This window comes from Aquarana catesbeiana, linkage group LG02, assembly GCF_042186555.1.
Source record: "Aquarana catesbeiana isolate 2022-GZ linkage group LG02, ASM4218655v1, whole genome shotgun sequence".
Classification (NCBI taxonomy): domain Eukaryota; kingdom Metazoa; phylum Chordata; class Amphibia; order Anura; family Ranidae; genus Aquarana; species Aquarana catesbeiana.
The window spans coordinates 769,815,897-769,838,435 of record NC_133325.1 but is presented as its reverse complement, the minus strand read 5'-3'; the positions used below and the strand labels follow the sequence as shown (position 1 = coordinate 769,838,435).

The 22,539-nt window shown below is 43.2% G+C and overlaps 1 protein-coding gene across 3 annotated transcripts in view; it reads left to right on the top strand.

Annotated features, from left to right (window-relative positions):
* Positions 1-205: 205 nt before the first annotated feature.
* LOC141129332 (uncharacterized) overlaps positions 206-22,539 on the top strand; it is a 34,240-nt gene continuing 11,906 nt past the window's right edge. For all 3 annotated transcript variants that reach the window (XM_073617304.1, XM_073617303.1, XM_073617301.1), the window contains exons 1-5: positions 206-377; positions 1,949-2,070; positions 16,786-16,915; positions 20,787-20,908; positions 21,308-21,696. In XM_073617304.1, the coding sequence (XP_073473405.1) occupies positions 308-377; positions 1,949-2,070; positions 16,786-16,915; positions 20,787-20,908; positions 21,308-21,562 (699 nt within the window). In that variant the 5' untranslated portion in view covers positions 206-307 and the 3' untranslated portion in view covers positions 21,563-21,696. The remainder of the gene's footprint in view (positions 378-1,948; positions 2,071-16,785; positions 16,916-20,786; positions 20,909-21,307; positions 21,697-22,539) is intronic.

Below are 22,539 nucleotides of genomic sequence, written 5' to 3'. Positions count from 1 at the left end.
GCAGGAGGGGGCTGTATGTACTAATGATGTATAGGAGGAGGAGAGAGAACTATCACACCATGGATTATCATCACACAATTCATGGAAGAGAAAGTAAACACGGAGTGGCTACAAGAAAATGGCCGCCTCTTTATAAACACGGAGTGGCTACAAGACAATGGCCGCTGCTGTTTCAGGAGTGTGCTGCTTGTTGTTACTATGGTAACCCAGGGACGTGTTTACTTCTGAAAGGAGAGGCGTGTACTTCATGCAGGTCGGGCCCGCCCATTCCTCTCCAATCATAGTGACAGTGGACAGTTTGTAGAGAATGTGGGGGATGTCCGGGGTGTGCACTCTGCAACACCAGGCTCCGCTCACCAGTACTGTCATTGTTATTGGTAAGTTATCTATACCCAGACCCTGATATAAGGGGGGGACTGTGGGGACCCTGATATAAGGGGGGGACTGTGGGGACCCTGATATAAGGGGGGGACTGTGGGGACCCTGATATAAGGGGGGACTGTGGGGACCCTGATATAAGAGGAGGAGGACTGTGGGGACCCTGATATAAGGGGGAACTCTGGGGACCCTGATATCAGAGGGGGACTGTGGGGACCCTGATATAAGAGGAGGAGGACTGTGGGGACCCTGATATAAGGGGGGGGGGCTGTGGGGACCCTGATATAAAAGGAGGACTGTGGGGACCCTGATATCAGGGGGGGGGGCTGTGGGACCCTAGTATAAGAGGAGTGGGACTGTGGGGACCCTGATATAGGAGGGGGAGGACTGTGGGGACCCTGATATCAGACGGGGGCTGTGGAGACCCTAATATAAGAGGAGGGGGACTGTGGGGACCCTGATATAGGAGGGGGAGGACTGTGGGGACCCTGATATCAGACGGGGGCTGTGGAGACCCTAATATAAGAGGAGGGGGACTGTGGGGACCCTGATATAAGGGGGGGCTGTGGGGACCCTGATATAAGAGGAGAGGGACTATGGGGACCCTGATACGAGGGGGAGCTGTGGGGACCCTGATATAAGAGGGGGCTGTGGGAACCCTGATATAAGGGAGGGGGACTGAGGGGACCCTATTATAAAGGGGGGGCTGTGGTGATCCTAATATAAGGGGGGTACTGTGGGGACCCTGATATAAGAGGAGAGGGACTGTGGGGACCCTGATATAAGAGGAGGGGGACTGTGGGGACCCTGATATCAGAGGGGGGCTGTAGGGACCCTGATATAAGAGGAGGGGGACTGTGGGGACCCTGATATAAGGGGGGGGGGCTGACTTGGGGGCTATTCACTCCTGGGGGCCCCTATCACACTGACACCAATGATTTATTCTATAGACATTTTCTCATTGTGTTTATTTGAATGACAATAACTCAGCGGATTCCCCCATTTTTCCCTCCATATCTTACATTCCGGTACATTTATTATATGAGGATAAATGTTTTCTTTCTGTTGGGTCACGGAAGGATCTGGAAGAATTGTCCCGGGCCCACTAAGGTTGGGGCCCCCTGGGCTCACTAAGGTTGGGGCCCCGCGGGTCTCACTAAGGTTGGGGCCCCCTGGGCTCACTAAGGTTGGGGCCCCCCGGGGCTCACTAAGGTTGGGGCCCCCTGGGCTCACTAAGGTTGGGGCCCCGTGGGGCTCACTAAGGTTGGGGCCCCCTGGGCTCACTAAGGTTGGGGCCCCCCGGGGCTCACTAAGGTTGGGGCCCCGCGGGTCTCACTAAGGTTGGGGCCCCCTGGGCTCACTAAGGTTGGGGCCCCCCGGGGCTCACTAAGGTTGGGGCCCCGCGGGGCTCACTAAGGTTGGGGCCCCCTGGGCTCACTAAGGTTGGGGCCCCCTGGGCTCACTAAGGTTGGGGCCCCCCGGGGCTCACTAAGATTGGGGCCCCCCCCGGCTGTAGACTTTGGTTATAAAGGATATAAGGCTTCTTCTTACAACTGATTTACTTTTCCAGGACAAACGTTCCCCCGGAATATTCCAGGGATCTGTCCTCGGAGGATGGGGGAGGGGAGGAAGAAGATGGTGGAGAGGATATGGAGCCTCACTATGGAGTTCATCTACCTGATGACGGGAGAGGTGAGGAGGATTCTGGGAATTTCACACGGACATCATTTGTCTACCAACCGGAAAAAGTGTCTCTTAGATATAAATTCTTCTCAGTATATATGAGATCTAATATCTCAGAGCGCCTGTGATGACATCACTGGATCTGAAATAAGGTACACAATGTAGTAGAAAGGTTTTATTTATAAATGTCATTATCATTGGGGGGGAGGGGGGCAGGGAAAACAATATATACGCAGGTTAAACTTGAGCTTTAAAAGCACCAGGGCCACGTTCATTTTGTCTTCTCCCATTGACTCCAATGTGTTTAAAGAATGTGTGAAATTTTACCAAATTGTCCTCATCTCTAATTTAAATTAAGTCCAGTGCTAGTTATTATAGTACCCTACAGTATCTCACAAAAGTAAGTACACCCTCACATTTTTGGGAGCATGAAATTGTCCAAAATGTCTTGGTATGCTGACGCCTTAAGAGTTCCCTTCACTGGAACTAAGGGGCCAAGCCCAACCCCTGAAAAACAACCCCACACCATAATCCCCCCTCCACCGAATGATTTGGACCAGTGCACCAAGCAATCGGCAGTGATCTGTGATCGCTTCATCCTTCAGACACAGCTGATTGCAGATCGGTGTGAAGAGCCAATCACAGCTGATCACAGATGTCAGCAGGATTTGCCAGTTATCGGCAATTCTCCCCTCACGTGAACAGCGTGTGAGGAGAGGAGAGCCGAAAACCGGCAAATCCACACAGGGGACATCTGCACTGACAATCAGGACACTGATATTAGTGCAGCTCCAAAAGTGCCAATCATTGCTGCCTATCAGTGCCCATAAATGCCGCATATCAGTGCCCATAAATGCTGCATATCGGTGTCCATAAATGCCTCATATCAGTGCCCATAAATGCCGCATATCGGTGCCCATAAATGCCGCATATCAGTGTCCATAAATACCGCATATCGGTGCCCATAAATACCGCATATCGGTGCCCATAAATACCGCATATCGGTGCCCATAAATACCGCATATCGGTGCCCATAAATACTGCATATCGGTGCCCATAAATGCTGCATATCAGTGCCCATAAATGCTGCATATCAGTGCCCATAAATGCCGCATATCGGTGCCCATAAATGCGGCATATCGGTGCCCATAAATGCCGCATATCGGTGCCCATAAATGCCACATATCAGTGCCCATAAATGCCGAATATCGGTGCCCATAAATGCCACATATCAGTGCCCATAAATGCCGCATATCAGTGTCCATAAATACCGCATATCGGTGCCCATAAATACCGCATATCGGTGCCCATAAATACCGCATATCGGTGCCCATAAATACCGCATATCGGTGCCCATAAATACTGCATATCGGTGCCCATAAATGCTGCATATCAGTGCCCATAAATGCTGCATATCAGTGCCCATAAATGCCGCATATCGGTGCCCATAAATGCGGCATATCGGTGCCCATAAATGCCGCATATCGGTGCCCATAAATGCCACATATCAGTGCCCATAAATGCTGAATATCAGTGCCCATAAATACTGCATATTGGTGCCCATAAATGCGACATATCGGTGCCCATAAATGCCGCATATCAGTGCCCATAAATGCCACCTATCAGTGCCCATAAATGCCGCATATCAGTGCAGCCTCATCAGTGTCCATCAGTTAAGGAGAAAAATAACTTTTTTACAAAATTTTATAACAGAAACGAACAAAAACATTTTTTTTTGAAAAATGTTGGTCTTTTTTAGTTTGTTTAGCAAGAAGTATAAATCCCAGCGGTGATTAAATACCACCAAAAGAAAGCTCTATCTTTCTCAAGAAAATGCTACAAATGTCATATGTGTACAGTGTAGCATGACCGCGTAATTGTCATTCAAAGTGTGACAGCGCTGAAAATTGGCCTGGGCAGGAAGGGGGTGAAAGTGCCCGGTAGGCAGGTGGTTAAAGTAAGACTATAGGCAAAACTTTTTTTATCATTATTTTGGATAGAGCAAGGGAGGGTTATAACCCCTGTATGCTGTATTTTTGCCATCTTTTTCCCATTGGGCAGATTTCCCTTCAATTCCTGTCACATAGCCAAACAGGAAGTGAGAGGAAATCCCTGCAAATTAAGGGAATTCCTTGGGGACCCCCCCAGGTCACCAGAACTGGTGTCCCCATTAGAAGATTCCCCCCTATTACTTTGTTTGGGGACAATCAAACATTTGGGACAGAATAGGACAAATAAAGAGGATGAATCTCCCTAACGGGCACAGACAGCAATAAAAACTAACAGGGGTTCTAATCCCTCTCCACTCCATCCAAAACTTTTAAAAAAAAGAGTTTGCCTTTAGTTATATGTTAAGTGGACTCAGTAAGGCTCCATTCACACTTGGCGTTTTGGGATCTCGGGCAGAATTAATGCGATACTGCCCTTGATCTCCAAACGTACTAGAATCGCCAAACGCAGGTTCAGGTGCTATTATTTTAAATGGCGCCTAGAACACGGTTTTTCCTGCTCCTTTTTGGGAGACGGGCTTCACGCAATGTGCTTTGCTGCGATTGCCGAGCGATAAATTGTGAGACAATCCTGGCAAAACCGCTCTGTGTTTTAGGTGCCATTGAAAATAATGGCCCCTGAACCTGCATTTTGCGATTTGTAGGGCGTTTCGAGATCGAGGGCAAAATCACAGCGTTTCTGCCCCGAGATCCTAAAACGCTGAGTGTGAATGGAGAGCCTTACTGAGTCCTCTTAAGCTCTTGATAATGAATGCAAATCCTGATGAAGGGGGTGGGGGTTGGCTCCCAGAACGTGTTGGACAGTTAATGAGATCATATGATAAATCATTAAAGTGATTTGGACTCGTTTCACCATGTGTTGTGTTCTTATGCTATGAACCCCATTCTGGGAAACCACTCACAAACAGGACCCCCTGTTATTAGCTGTGACAAACCATCTTGGGGTACAACATTTTTGACTAATAAGGAAGATTTATTATAGATCAGATCTATTAGAGATATGAGCAGAGAGCACTACTACCAATGACCACTAATGTAAGGGGTATCCTTCCCAATGACCACCAATGTATGGGGTATCCTTCCCAATGAACACCAATGTAAGGGGTATCCTTCCCAATGACCAATGTATCGGGTATCCTTCCCAATGATCACCAATGTAAGTGGTATCCTTCCCAATGAACACCAATGTAAGGGGTATCCTTCCCAATGACCACCAATGTAAGGGGTATCCTTCCCAATGACCACCAATGTAAGGGGTATCCTTCCCAATGACCACCAATGTAAGGGGTATCCTTCCCAATGACCACCAATGTAAGGGGTATCCTTCCCAATGACCACCAATGTAAGGGGTATCCTTCCCAATGACCACCAATGTAAGGGGTATCCTTCCCAATGACCACCAATGTAAGTGGTATCCTTCCCAATGACCACCAATGTAAGTGGTATCCTTCCCAATGACCACCAATGTAAGGGTATCCTTCCCAATGACCACCAATGTAAGGGGTATCCTTCCCACTACCATGCCCCTGTTGAAGACCCATAGAGTCGAAATGCGTCGGACCAGCTTTCTTTTGCTTCCCACATTGCTTTTATTCATATATTTTATTCACCTGATCACTTTTATTCCAATATATCTTGCATTCTGTTGTACGATATTTTAAATTTCATTAAACCATATTTGGTTGACCTGCACCATATGGAGCCTATCTTTCCATTCCATTTTACGTTTGGGCATTGGTGACCACCTTTCCCCACTACCATCTCCTGGATTAACCTGGTTGTCAGTTTTCCATTGCTGTCTCGTTCTATGGCGTGGAGTCACAAGACCACTCATCCTATCCAGCGTGGCATCCTTGCAGAGTCCAGTTACCAGGAACCAAGGATTCAGAGCTGGTCTGACCCACTGCCGTATGGCATGTGTGTCCATCGCATCCGAGTAAGAGTACCCAACTTCTTATCTGAGAATTCCTGGAAGGCATTTCATCGCTTCACCTGGGTTACATGGCGAGACCCTTTCTGGAAGATGATTCTTCTTCTTTTTTCACGCACTTGTTCGGACTTTGGTGTTCACTATTTGTGAACTCACACTGTGTTTCACTTTTTATTTTTTTTGCATTGCATATATTTGTAGACATTCTCCCCCTGTGTTTGAGTGGTTTATACTGACACTATTACTGCCACTGAGAAACCAGCCATTCCTTGTCACTAGTCCCTTCATTGTGTCTTTACCTTTTAGTCACAATCACAGATGTTTCCATTGATTTGGTCGCATTATTTAGCGCTACACTCATTTTTGTATATCCTTCCCACTGACCCCTCAAGAATGAAATTTCAGAAGGGGTTCCCAAAGACTTGAAAATTATTACCCCTGGGGTAAAAAGGTTGAGTAAGGTTAGTATATTGTACAGCGTTGTCATATGAAAAGGACGAGGACAGGCAGTTGCACGGGGGCCCCTGAATGCACACCAGACCTATCTACATGTGTAAGCAGCTCTAGTGCCAGTTCTCGCCAAGCTGGCCATACCCTCCCAGGGCAGAGACTTCACTAAAAGGGGTGCTAATCAGTGGTGGCCTGTCCATATGGGGCGCCGGACCCCTAAACCATGCGCACGGCCCCTGTTTGCCCCCCCCCCTCCGAAATGGAGCACCAGCCGCCACTGATGCTAACCCCTACTTACACATGGCCTATACCTGCAAACAACATACACTATATTGTCAAAAGTATTGGGACGCCTGCCTTTACACGCACATGAATTTTAATGGCATCCCAGTCTTAGTCCGTAGGGTTCAATATTGAGTTGGCGCACCCTTTGCAGCTATAACAGCTTCACCTCTTCTGGGAAGGCCGTCCACAAGGTTTAGGAGTGTGTCTATGGGAATGTTTGAGCATTCTTCCAGAAGAGCATTTGTGAGGTCAGGCACTGATGTTGGCATAGGTGTGCGCAGCCTCTTGCATTAGGGTGTGCACCCCAAAGCTCAAAGACATATGCATGTGTATATGTACTGATGGTGTCAGTAGGGCAGTGGACAGTGTCAGTAGTTTTATTTTTATTATTTTTAAAGTATTTTATTTTGGAACATTTTTTTTTTGGGATGAAATATCAGTGGTCTAAACAGGGGGGAATATGCACCACACAAGGCGATTAGGGTGTGCCCAGGCACACCTGGCACACCCTGTGCGCACACCTATGGATGTTGGATGAGAAGGCCTGGCTCACAGTCTCCACTCTAATTCATCCCAAAGGTGTTCAACCAGGTTGAGGTCAGGACTGTGTGCAGGCCAGTCAAGTTCCTCCACCCCAAACTCGCTCATCCATGTCTTTATGGACCCCTCCACCAAATGATTTGGACCAGTGTACAAAGCAAGGTACTGTACATAAAGACATGGAAGAGCGAGTTTGGGGTGGAGGAACTTGGGTGGCCTGCACAGACTCCTGACATTCAACATGATAGAATATCTTTGGGATGAATTAGAGCAGAGACTGCCAGCCTGGGATGCCGTTAAAGTTCATGTGCCTGTGAAAAGGCAGGCGTCCCGATACTTTTGACAATATAGTGTATCTGCTGCCAAAACATGACTAATATACAGAGACTAGACTTTTGGTGTTGATGTAGGGTTGCCACTTTTTCTTCAAGCCAAACCCGAACACTTTAGGGGTGCACAGCAAATTTTTTTTCTAGTATACACTATAAGATTGTAACAGACCTGGAACACCTTTGGGCGCTCCAAAAGGAATAGTAATTCGGCACACATAGTGCCCCCTCACCCTGCTGTCAGGTCCTGTTCCGAGCCACGTTCCTGTCTGAATAATGTGTCCGGGTTTGAGGTGAACTGAAACCCAGACACACGATTCAAAACCTGGACTGTCCAGGTGAATTTCGGACAGTTGGCAACCCTATGTTAATAGTGTTTCCCATCACCATCCCATGGCCTAAGGGTGATATAATCATGAAATGTGGGATGAGACTCCCCACCCTGCTGTCATTCATCATTATAATAAAATACAGAGACAGGAAAAAAAACCTTCACATACAAAAGACAATTAAGGTGCACACAATTTTATTGAAATTTAAAATTTTTTTACAAGGAAACATTTTTTACAAGAAAATTATTGTAGGTCTTCGGAGAACATTGGTCGGACCATCACTGTTATCCTCTGACTCCTCAGAGGCGGGGCCTTTTCAGACTCCTAAACCTTCAGGATGATTCAGAGGAAGGCGAAAACCCCCTCAGTCAGATGGGCTCCAAAGGGGAAAAAATTCCTTCCTGACCCCCTAAGGCGATCGGATAGTCCCTGAATCATCAGTCTAGGGTGACCAGTTCATCTCCCTGTGAAATGCACGACTTTCTATACTGTTCAAGACAATATAGATCAGAACATACGTTCTATTTCTCATCAATATAGAGCCTCGGATCAGCTGATTTGACTTTTATTTTAGAGGGACAAAGTCTGACTTTTTAAGGTCCCCCCATCAAGGCGGTATAGATAAGAACGTACATTTTATTTCTCATTTACAGATAACAAGACATAAAAACATTGTGACAACATCCACTGACTTTCCTATTACTAAGACCTCCATCCATGTAATCCCATACATCTCCTGGGGTTACATGGATAGAATTCCGGGAAATGTTATCCAGAGGGAGGCCCATTCCCAAGTCCCCCCTCCCCCCTGGGGAGCAACCCATCCAGATCACTCCCAGAGAGTCAATGCTGCAGATGCCATTGGCAGGAAATATGGAGGAAGAGTGGGCTATGGGGGAGGATTCTATCCGGCATGTAAGTGGGAAAACAGGACAAAGGTGTCTCACAGTCTCCCTCCTTTTCTCAGCCGTCACGGTTCCATAGGTGCAGTGTGGGTCAGAGCACAGTGGACCCCACCCCCCAATGGGGCCCATGTGCACTGCACACTTTGCACCCATGGATAGTACGCCATTGCCGCATGCTAAAATGGCCAATTTTATAATGCTGGCAGGTGTGAAGGAGCCCTTAGTGGTTTAAGAAGATGGACACTCCTATTTTTTTCCCCAATTATATGCTGGTTAGACTCCTCCCCTATCGCCCTCTCCACCTCCACATGTCCTGCCAATGACATGTGTGGCAGTGACTCTTTGGGAGTGGTCTGAGCAGGTTGTTCCCTGGGGGTGGAGCTTGAGATCACGCTTCCCTCTGGATGGCCTTCTGGATTGTGGCTGCTCTACCAATGTACAGTACGCATGCCCATGTCACGTGTGCCGTCATACGCCGCTATCGTGCAGCAGTCAGATCACATGTGATGGGTGGTCGGATCTGTGACACAACCACATTCTCTGGAGATCTTGGTAATAGGGAAGTCAATGGTTGTTGTCACAATGTCTTTATGTCTTGTCATCCATAGATGATAAATAAAATGTATCTTCCTACCTATATCATTGGGACCTTGAAAAGGTTGAAATTTGTCCCTGAAAAATAAATGTCACATTAGATGGTTGTAGATCCTTCAGAATCTAATGATCTGAGGCTCTACATTGATGATCCTGCCTCTCCGATGGTGGTGATGAGGCTCTACGGTGAGGATCCTGGCTCTCCGATGGAGGTGACGAGGCTCTGCGGTGAGGATCCTGGCTCTCCGATGGTGGTGTTGAGGCTCTACGGTGAGGATCCTGGCTCTTCGATGGTGGTGATGAGGCGCTACGGTGAGGATTCTGGCTCTTCGATGGTGGTGATGAGGCTGTATGGTGAGGATCCTGGCTCTTCGATGGTGGTGATGAGGCCACTGGCTACAGCTTCAGACGCTCACTCATGTAGGTAAAGCCATAGAATTTCTTCTGCTCCTCTGGCTCTATCGGCGTCTCATTGTCTTCTTCACATTGAATTAATTTATCCCCTGCCACTTCTTCATCTAGATCTTCCTTAGGAATCTGGAAAGAGAAAAAAGTCTTGTCAATGTTTCTGATTTATTCAGAAAAAAAATACCTAGAAATCTCCCCATGGTGCTGGGACTCCTTCCTTATATGTATACTTACATTTCCTGATGGAAATGGTGGCGGTGATTTCCCTTGCTCTGTCTCCTTCCAGTCTACCTTCCGTAAGAAGGGGTGTTCTCGGATGTCGCTAACTAGCCTCATCCGCTCCTCTTGGTCTTTACATAGAAACTGTAAAAAGGAAAAGAATAGAATAAGAAACACTGAAATAACATGAACAATCTCTGAACAATAGAACTCCCGTTTTAATATGTAATTCTGACAGTTACACGTTTCTTATATCGCTCTTATGATGATGGCAGCCCCAGGGAATTCTATATGCTGTCTAAGGAATGTCCCCAGAAATTTAATTCACTGGGCATTCACTGGACATCACAAGGGACACAGGAGCTACTGCTTTCCTTATGAAAGGTGAAGACAGATCCTTCCATTAAGCAGTCAGCTTGCTGAAAGTACTGCTATGACTTCAATCGATGTGTGCAGGTAAACATGTGAAATTTCTAATGTATCTTCTAAAATCCTAATAAGATATATGTAACCTGGAAAGGACTTTGTCCCTTAAAAGATATAAAACCTCTATGTATACTTACGATCTTTATGATGTCGCAGAGGAAAGGGTCCATGTCTTCTGGATAATCCGGTTCCACGGTGGTCACTATCTTCAATTCTTCCTTTAAGGACTCTTGGCTACTAAAGAAAGGATGTCTGCCGACCGCCATCATATATACTATTATTCCCAGTGAATAATAGTCGACCATGCCAAAGTATGGCAATCTTTGAAGGACCTGTAAAAACATAAAGAAGAGAAAGATAAATAAGCTCATTGTCAGGCCAGGCAGAGGACAGAGATGACTCCATGCTGGTATATGTGACCTATGAAACCTAACAGGAGCGCTCAAAAGACATTAAACTAAGGCGGAGCTTGCGAATATTGGGGCTTTGGGTCTCCCAGAGATACAAATTAAAATTGGTTGAAGTCTCCCGAACTGAGGGAAATATCTCTCCTAAAGAATTGTCCCCAGAACAGGCGTCCCCATTGAAGGTTTCTCCCCACCTCATGTTCTGGGGAAAACTCTAAAACTTTGGATCTTAATTTCTTTCTCAATAATAGTGGTCACCAATACAAACAGATGGGGTCCCAATGGGGACACCTATGTAAAACTGTCAGAGGATCAAACCCTTCCCTGCTCTTACCAAAACAAAAAGAGAAAGGTTTTGCCTACACTTTAATAGTCCTTTTTAAAGGGGGAGACAGAGGTATACTGACCCCAATAGCTCAATGTTCACAAGCGCTCATCATGTTAACGAGAAGGAGTCCAGCAGGTGGAGAATCCTTGAAGCTTTTATCCCATTTATATGTGTGAATCGGGCCGAACAGAGCCAGCTATCTCTACCTGACCTTAATGTCTCATAAATTCCCACCTTTTGTTGGGGACATAGTTCCAGTCTGGAAACCCATTGAAAGCAACCAGGGCACCAGTGGAGAAACTCTTCATTTAGTGAAAAGTGAGCCCCCTTTGTCTTATCTCTATATCCCATAATAACAAACATTACAATTAGATCTAATATCAGGTGGTTAGCACGTATATCTTACCTCTGGCGCCATGTACGATTTTGTCCCGGCTCGTCCTTCAGTCCTCTTGGACTCTGTAACTCCAGCAACTGACAAGCCAAAATCAGTGATTTTGATGTGGCCGTCGTCATCCAAGAGGATATTTTCAGGCTTGAGGTCTCTGTGGATGATCTCCCTAGAATGCAGAAACTGCAGACCGCAGATCATTTCTGCTATGAAGTATCTGATGGGGAAAGAGATATATGAATTAGCATCCCAAATCATTGCAGACCAAATAAATCTAGAGATGAAATGACTTCCCCCTATAGTACATAGGGGTGTGGATGGTCAGGGCTCAGATGAAGGGGGTGATGACATCATTGCCATTTCCTCAGTGGTCGGTCACCCCCCCCCCACTCCAGAGTGACCCGGCTATTGATCTTACCTGATGGTGTCCTCGGAAAATGGACCTAAAACGAGGGTGTCAAAGAGATCCCCTCTACTCAGGCATTCCATGACAAAGACGAGATGATTCTGTGTAAAAATAAGAAGTAAAGTTTACATTATAGACATGCAGGATTTCATTTTGTAATAGACAGAGACACACACACACACAAGTTAGGAAAACTGGACAGAGAAACTATGAAGGTCGTCATTGCTAGACTGTCCTTATTGCAATGCTAGCTTGGTCTGGCTGTTCTGGTGATCGAATGAATTAATTTTTTGGTTCACCATCCTAAAAGCCCCATGTAGATCAGAAGACTTCTCCTGTCCTGCTAGCTGCAGACTTTTTTCTAAGTGACTCAAAGTTTTGATACCAGAAGCAACCAGGTAGTCATTTCAAAAGCAGGCCAGCAATGGCAGTTTCTTAAAATGAGTTTTTTAAATAAAACCTCTACTCTGTACAGTTTACCTAACCAACCTCTAGGTTTGAAGGAGGCACTCTAGAGTTCTGCTCTTCCCCATACTGCTTTCTACCCCACTACAGCCGGACCCCTCAGGAAAAACCTGGTGTGGGACACAAGTGAAGCTCCCTTCCGCCTCTCACAATTCAGCACTCAGTGCCTAAGGGACTATTTGACAGGTGTGAAGACCGTCATATGAGGGGGAAGGGGGACGCTTAGCCTTGTGTAAATTCCAGCTCCCAAAAAAGTCACCATTTGCATAACAATTTTAGGGGGTCTGGATCAGTAGTGGAGTGCAATACAGGAAAGAGGTGAAGAAATTGGAAGGTGAAAAGACTTACCTTTGTCTGGAACGTTCCAAACAGATGTGTAATAAATGGACTCTCGCTGGCTGCCTTCAGCACGTCACGTTCTATGAAAATCATCTCGCAATCACCATATTTAAGTATTTTTGTCTTTTCCACAATTTTAACCGCCAGCTTCTGGTCAATGGCGGGATGAGAGGCTAACAGCACAAGCCCATAGGATCCCTCTCCGAGGATTCTATGACAGGTCATCTTTTCAAAGGAGAGTACACATGGCTGGTCCTCGATGACCTTGGTGCATGGGATTGGTGGGGCCATCTCATGGTTTGTGCTACTGATGGATGAAGATTGAAGACTATCATCATCACTGCTGAGTGAAAAAGATGAAGATAGATTGCTTATTATGTCTGAGAGTGAGAGAGATTTGCTCAATTTGACGCTTCTGCATCTAGCTGGTTTCTTGTCCATACTGGTGGATGGACTGATTTCAATTTTGATGTCCTTGGTTGATGGAGTGACTTGTATTTCTTTGTCCTCCATAGCTGCAGCCTGTACAGTCTTCTGGTCTTCATCGGTGGATGGAGTGACTTTTATGTTCTTGTCCTCCATAGACACCGTCTGTACAGTCTTCTGGTCCTCATCGGTGGATGGTGTGACTTGTATGTTCTTGTCTTCCATAGACACCGTCTGTACAGTCTTCTGGTCCTCATCGGTGGATGGTGTGACTTGTATGTTGTTGTCCTCCATAGACACCGTCTGTACAGTCTTCTGGTCCTCATCGGTGGATGGTGTGACTTGTATGTTCTTGTCCTCCATAGACACCGTCTGTACAGTCTTCTGGTCCTCGTCGGTGGATAGAGTGACTTGTATGTTCTTGTCCTCCATAGTTGAGGCCTGTACAGTCTTCTGGTCCTCAGTGGTTGATGGAGTGACTTGTGTTTCTTTGTCCTCCATAGTTGCAGCCTGTGCTGTCTCCTGGTTTCCATCGGTGGATGGAGTGACTTGTGTGTTCTTGTCCTCCATAGACACCGTCTGTACAGTCTTCTGGTCCTCATTGGTGGATGGAGTGACTTGTATGTTTTTGTCCTCCATAGTTGAGGCCTGTACAGTCTTCTGGTCATCATTTGTTGATGGAGTTGTTTGTGTTTGTTTGTCCTCCATCATTTTATCCAGTTCAGCCTTACTGATGTATGGAACCCAGATGTAAGGCTGTCTGACGTTGAGACGTTCATCGTTTTGGCCTACAGAGAGAAGTAAACAGTCATTTTTATTCTTGCTCTTTACACGTCATTGATCGATCTTACATGGGATCTGTGCACATTTAGATGTATCGCCATATATAAGTGTCATGAATAAGTGCTATGGAAATAATCTGGTGTTACGCGTTTCCCTTTATGTAATTCTCTATATACATGGACAATATGGGAGTTTTCTGCCCCGAGGGGTCCATTCTCAGTGCCTGGCTTTCTATGTCAGAACAAGTATATGTCTAACAGCACTTCCCCCCTGAATTCCCATACTTCAAGTGGAACTCTGGGCAAAATAAAAAATGACATCTATGATGTAGTCTGTCACTGGTATGACGTTCTTGTTTTTCTGGGTCCCCCCCCCCATAACACAGCTTTATTGCCTGGTAATCCTGCCTGCAAGTCTGTTATTTTTCAAGTTCTTTTATCAGACCAAGCTGTCCAGCAAAAGAGGCAGTTAGAGGGCAAAGTCAAACCACTTAACACTGCTGGGTCCCTATCAAAAAAGAGATTGATCTGCATTTGTGCCACCTCCGGCAGCCCACCTACAGTAAATCCTACCATGGCAGCCAGAGAGGGTGGTACAGATGCTGCAGCCTTGGTTAGATTTGAATATCCCAAGTTTGCCCATTGAAGACAATAGGATCATGCCAGTACGCTTTGATCACAGTTGGGGCACAGAATTTCAATACAAAATCCCACTTGAAATTTAATTTTTTTTTTTTTAAAACTGAATACAGGAGGGGGGCAGGATCACCTCCCGAACGTACAGAAACCGCTGCTCTTCCGCCAACATGTTCATAATGACGTATCGTCTTAAATAAACTGTATACAGTGAGACATGGTGCCAAATGTACTAACAATAGAGGTGGATGTGGCTTCAAAATATGGCGCAAATTATTGGGGCGTGGCCTAAATTATCCTGTTTAAACCATGTCTGAGCCTACTTCCAGTATACACTGCACATACTGTATATACCACTGCTGTGATATATATTTTATAATATATATTGTGACAAATATCTCCCTAAAGGAAATCCTAAAGCCAAAACTTGCTCCCCATTTTGGGTGGAGGAGGGAATGGTAGAACCCCTGTCAGTTTTTATTATTGTCATTTGTGTCCCAATGGAGAGATTTCCCTTTATTTCCCTTTAAATCTCCCCAAAGTGAGCCCAGCCCCCTCCTAGACAGTAAAAGCCGTGTTCCCATTAGATTTCCCCTCTGTATATATAGAGGTGACCCCACTATGTGTATATAGAGGTGACCCCCCCCCCAATATATAAATACAGTATCTATCTGTCTACATATTAAAGCATTATGATTAGTAATTATCAATTAATGTAATTATTTACTAATAAGTACTGATAGATAGATAGATAGATAGATAGATAGATAGATAAAAAATATCTATCTATATATATATATGTGTATATATATATAGATATATTTTTTAGATATATTTTTTATATATATAACATTTGTCTTTGTAACATTTTGAAATTTTAAGTCCAGCGATCCCTCGTTTTATATATATATATATATATATATATATATATATACTGTATATACATATATTATTTATCAATTCATGTAATTATGAATTAATAAGTACTGTTTTATATATAAAAATTATATAGATCGATAGATATACATAATAAAAAAAAATAGTTTATATATATATATATATATATATATTATATATATATATATATATATATATATATATATATATATATATATATATATATATATATATATATACATACATACATATATATATATATATATATATATATATATATATATATATATATACATATATATAAAAAAAATTATATATATATATATATATATATATATATATATATATATATATATATTTTTTTTTTTAATAGTACTTATCAAATAATAATTACATGAATTGATAAATAATATATATATATTTATTTTTTTAGATAGATTTACTGTATATGCATATATATATTATTTATCATTTCATGTAATTATTATTAAATAAGTACTGTTAATATAAATATATATATATATATATATATATATATATATATATATATATATATATATATATATATATATATATATAAAGATATATACTATATATTCATATATATATTATTTATTAATTCATGTAAAAGTACTGTTTTATATATATATATATATATATACTATTTTTTTTATTATGTGTATATATATATATAGATATATATATATATCTATATATATATAGATATATATATATAGATATATATATATATATATAAAATATGACCTATGGGAAGGCTTGATTGCATTGCACTGTGGCTTATTTCTGCACCTCATCCTATATACCCTATATACTGGATTATTTTTATATATATATATATATATATATATATATATATATATATATATATATATATATATATATATATATATATATATATAACATCCATCATGTGGCCTTGGATTATAATTCTCTAATATATTACTTACTATGAACATCGTCTTCTGGGATTTTGGGGCGCTGGCAGGGCCAGATTCTACCTATGGCAGCCCTGACCCTCTGCCCAATAGCCCTGGCTCCTCCCCTTTTAGGGGCGGTAGTTTGGGGAGGTGGATTTGCCTGGTGCTCCCCTGGTAAAGGGCGCACATTTAGCAATAAAACAGATTCTTCTTTGTTGTTCTTCAGAAGATCCTTCGCTTTGTAACCGTACGTTCTCCTAAATCGTGTCATTGTTCTCATAGAACTCACAACACTGCAGAGAGATCGAGATTGCATCCTGCTCGGTCAGAATACACGAAGCAAGTGAGCTGCAGGTGCTGTGTGTGGCAGTTATATCAGCAAAAGTGGAGGAGCTACACTATGACATCACAGGTGCCGTATGCAAATGAGGTGGTCACATGACCAGCCACAGCAACATTTCTGAGCCACAGCTCAAATCCATTGATTGAGCCTTCTATGTGGGTTTATTTATCAATTATTTCACCAATAAAATAAATAGGGGACATTTTTGTTCATTTGACATCCACTTTCTCCGTGTTTTTATGTATCCATTTCATAATAAAATCATTTTCTTCCTGTCTGTAGACTGAATTCACACAGCTTCACCAGCTGGATGAGCTGATTGGCTGTTCTATTTTTAGCACCAACTGACAAAAATTCAAATCTGCAGCCAGTCTGGTGAAAAACTGTTTAACCCCTTCACTGCCGGGGACTTTTTTTTTCAAATGTATTTTGCATATTAAAATGAGCAGAAAACCCCCAAAAAAGTATATATTTTCTGAGAGCAGAGGCTCTGCAGAATAAAAAGGCGGCATTTGTAATCTTTTATGTCACACGATATTTGCACAGTTATTTATCAAACGCATATTATTCGAAAACAAATATGCTAAAATGAATTTTAATGCTAACAAAAGCAATATTATACCGATTTTGTTTTGCAGGACAGAGTAGCTCCTCTGGACCATTTTGCCACGTTCCGGTTTGTGTGATTTGCTGCATTTGTTGTGCGACAAAGCGAGTCTTTTCTAGGCAGGTTCTTTGTAGAATTAACAAATAATGACGCCGCAAGTAGACATGTGCATGGCCGAAATTTTTGGGGATTTATTTTCGCTTTATTTGTTTTTTTGGGGGGATTTTTTCTTTCATTTTTCGGATCATTCGTTATGATCGAAATTCGTTATTTCAAATTAATTCATAAATTTGGAAGAATTTGGATTCGGTACGTTTGGTATTTGTATAAATGCGGTATTCGGTTTTTTTTTTGTTTTTTTTTTAATTCGTATTTATTACGTTCACTAACAGGCAGACAAATTTGAAAGGAAATTTCAATACCCACTTTTTATTAGTTTATAGCTATTATTATAGTTTTTATTATTATACTTTATTATTAATAAATAATAATAATAATTTAAAAAATATATATATATAATAATGGCTAATAATTAGTTTACATTCACTAACAGCCAAATTTGAAATAAATTCCAATACCTATAATTTATTTGTTTATAGCTATTATTATAGTTTTTATTATTATTATTATTATTATTAATAATAATATTAATAAAAATAAAAAAACATATAATAATGGTTAATAATTTCTTACATTCACTAACAGACAAATTTGAAAGGAAATTCAAGACCTATAGTTTAATAATTTATAACTATTATTATAGTTTTTATTATTATTATTATTATTATTATTATTATTTATAATAATAATAAAAAAACGATAATAATGGTTAATAAATGTAATCATTTAATTATAATAGAAATTTTCCGAACTTTTTTTGTTCTTTCGGATTTTCTAATTTTCAAATTTTTGTTCTTTCGAATTTTCGTTCTTATTTTGGGATTTTCGTTTTTTTTTTCAAATTCTATTCCTTTCTAACTATCAGATTTTGGATTTTCCTTCTTTCTAATTTTTTGTTCTTTTCGAAAATTCATTTTCGGAAAAATTCTTTAAACTTTTCTTGTTAATTCAGATGTTTACGAATTAACGAATATGCCGAATTTTGACGAAAAACATATCGCTGCAAGCGGAGAAACATTTTTTATTTCATTTTTTTTTCTTTACTAGTAATTTTATTGGAGAATATTGATGTACAGATGATGACAATCTCACTAACAGATGACACGCCTGATGATGAGACAACAGAAGAGAGACTTCCCAGTACAGATAATGAGGGAGAGGGGACCAATGAAAAGTGTCTGACACTAAATTTGTCTCAGCCAATCAGAGATGGTTGGTTGCTATAGGCAACGGCACCAAGTTGGATAGAACTTATGTTTGACATATTTTTTATGAATCCCCCCCATGTGTCTGGTGCCTGCGCTGGGGCTCTGAGATCACAGGAAGGGACAAGCAGGAGGGGGCTGTATGTACTAATGATGTATAGGAGGAGGAGAGAGAACTATCATACCATGGATTATCATCACACAATTCATAGAAGAGAAAGTAAACACAGAATGGCTACAAGAAAATGGCCGCCTCTTTATAAACACGGAGTGGCTACAAGTAAATGGCCGCTACTATTTCAGGAGTTACTATGGTAACCCGGGGACATGTTTACTTCTGGAAGGAAAGGCGTGTACTTCATGCAGGTCGGGCCCGCCCATTCCTCTCCAATCATAGTGACAGTGGACAGTTTGTAGAGAATGTGGGGGATGTCCGGGGTGTGCACTTTGCAACACCAGGCTCCGCCCACCAGTACTGTCATTGTTATTGGTTAGTTATCTATATGGGGACCCTGATATACGTGGGGGGCTGTGGGAATCCTAATATAAGGGGGGACTGTGGGGACCCTCATTTAAGAGGTGGGGGAATGTGGGGACCCTGATAAGGGGGGACTGTTGTGGAACCCTGATATAAGGGGATGGGGGGACTGAAGGGACCCTGATACAAGGGGGGACTGTAGGGACCCTGATATAAGGGGGGGCTATGGGGACCATGATATAAGGGGAGGGACTGTGGGGACCCTGATATAAAAGGGGGACTATGGGGACCCTGATATAAGGGGAGGGACTGTGGGGACCCTGATATAAGGGGGGACTGTAGGGACCCTGATATAAGGGGGGGACTGTAGGGACCCTAATATAAGAGGGGGGGCTGTGAGGACCCTAATATAAGGGGGGCTGTAGGGACCCTGATATAAGGGGGGGGGGAGACTATGGAGACCCTGATAGAAGTGGACTGTAGGGGCCCTGATATAAGGAGGGGAACTGTGGAGACTCTGATATAAGGGGGGGGGACTATGGGGACCCTGATATAAGGGGGGGCTGACTCGGGGGCTATTCACTCCTGGGGGCCCCTATCACACTGACACCAATGATTTATTCTAGGGACCCTCATATAAGAGGAGGGGGTTTGTGGGGACCCTGATGGGGGGGGGCTGTTGGGGACCCCGATATAAGGGGGGCTGTGGAAACCCTGATATAAGATGAGGGGGACTGTGGGGACCCTGATATAAGGGGAGGGACTACAGGGACCCTGATCTAAGGGGAGGGGGACTGTGGAGACCCTAATATAAGGGGGGCTGTAGGGACCCTGATATAAGGGGAGGGACTATGGGGACCCTGATATAAGAGGAGGGGGACTGTGGAGACCCTAATATAAGGGGGGCTCTAGGGACCCTGATATAAGGGGGGGACTATGGAGACCCTGATAGAAGTGGACTGTTGGGGCCCTGATATAAGGAGGGGGACTGTGGGGACTCTGATATAAGGGGGGGGGACTATGGGGACCCTGATATCAGAGGGGGGCTGTAGGGACCCTGATATAAGAGGAGGGGGACGGTGGAGACCCTAAAATAAGGAGGGGGACTATGGGGACCCTGATATAAGAGGAGGGGGACTGTGGGGACCCTGATATAAGGGGGGGGGCTGACTTGGGGGCTATTCACTCCTGGGGGCCCCTATCACACTGACACCAATGATTTATTCTATAGACATTTTCTCATTGTGTTTATTTGAATGACAATAACTCAGCGGATTCCCCCATTTTTCCCTCCATATCTTACATTCCGGTACATTTATTATATGAGGATAAATGTTTTCTTTCTGTTGGGTCACGGAAGGATCTGGAAGAATTGTCCCGGGCCCCCCGGGGCTCACTAAGGTTGGGGCCCCCCGGGGCTCACTAAGGTTGGGGCCCCCCAGGGCTCACTAAGATTGGGGCCCCCCCCGGCTGTAGACTTTGGTTATAAAGGATATAAGGCTTCTTCTTACAACTGATTTACTTTTCCAGGACAAACGTTCCCCCGGAATATTCCAGGGATCTGTCCTCGGAGGATGGGGGAGGGGAGGAAGAAGATGGTGGAGAGGATATGGAGCCTCACTATGGAGTTCATCTACCTGATGACGGGAGAGGTGAGGAGGATTCTGGGAATTTCACACGGACATCATTTGTCTACCAACCGGAAAAAGTGTCTCTTAGATATAAATTCTTCTCAGTATATATGAGATCTAATATCTCAGAGCGCCTGTGATGACATCACTGGATCTGAAATAAGGTACACAATGTAGTAGAAAGGTTTTATTTATAAATGTCATTATCATTGGGGGGGAGGGGGGCAGGGAAAACAATATATACGCAGGTTAAACTTGAGCTTTAAAAGCACCAGGGCCACGTTCATTTTGTCTTCTCCCATTGACTCCAATGTGTTTAAAGAATGTGTGAAATTTTACCAAATTGTCCTCATCTCTAATTTAAATTAAGTCCAGTGCTAGTTGTTATAGTGACTTATCTGTAGCTCTTTTATTACACAGGAATGCACAATGGTGAAGAAGACATCTGGTGATCATGTGACATTCAGCAGCCATTCCAATGTCTCAGAAGATTGGAGCAGGAGCCAGAGAACCGCCATGGATCCCCCACCTCAATTTCTGATACCAGAGAGAAACAACGACAAGAAGATTCTGGAGGTCATCAACAAGATCACAGAGCTTCTGACGGGAGAGGAGAGCGGTGCCGGGAATTCTGGGACATCATCCGGGATCAGAAGCGTTATGTCTGGATGGTGACTGTATCATTGTGTGTTGTCAGGTTCCTATCAGGTTTCAGGATGTCACTGTCTATTTCTCCATGGAGGAGTGGGAGTATATGGAGGGACACAAAAACATCATGATGGAGAACCAGCTGCCTGTCACTCCACCAGGTAAGAGGAGGTCATGTTTTGAGAAGCAATTCCATGTAGTCACCATCCACATGAGGCACTTCAGAGAGACATAAATTAATACACTTATCCACAAATGTCTACAGTTTTGAGATACAGCCACCATGTTGGGGAAGCCAATGTCTTGACTGGTTGTTGGTCTGTCTGGAGGGGAGGGTTGGAGCACAGCGATCAGTGCCTTCAAAGTGAATGCAATTCACATCAGAACAAGATGTGTGCCTTACGTACCAGGGAGTACCTTATTATGCTCTTTAAAAACATTTTTTATTGACTATTCCACAGAAAACACGGCCTTAATACAAAGAAGTTGACGTGTTTCAGCCTCAATCATAACAGTATGACTAAGGCCGATTGAGGCCTGAAACGCATCAACTTCTATGTGTTAAGGCAATGTTTTCTGTGGAATAGTCATAAAAAATTTTTTTAAAGATCATTATATGGAGCTGTGGATCATCTATTGGGATTTGACTATTGCAGTTGTGCAGGTGTGGATCATGCACCTCTTTGCTTGAGGTATTTCATCAATCTACAGGGTTGCAGCAGCTTATCTTATGAAGTTATACTATACCAGGGAGTAGACTCTGAAGTAGCTAACCATGTCCATGTACTACTATGTAAAATCCTGTAATTTTACTTCATTTACATTATTACACTTGAACCATTGGTCATCCACCTGAGCTATTGACCTCCTACCTGAACCACTGAGCCGCTACCGAAACCATTGACTGTCTACATGAACCAATGACCTTCCACTTGAACCATTGACCTTCCCCCTGAACCATTGACCCTCTACCTGAACCATTGACCATCCACATAAACCATTGA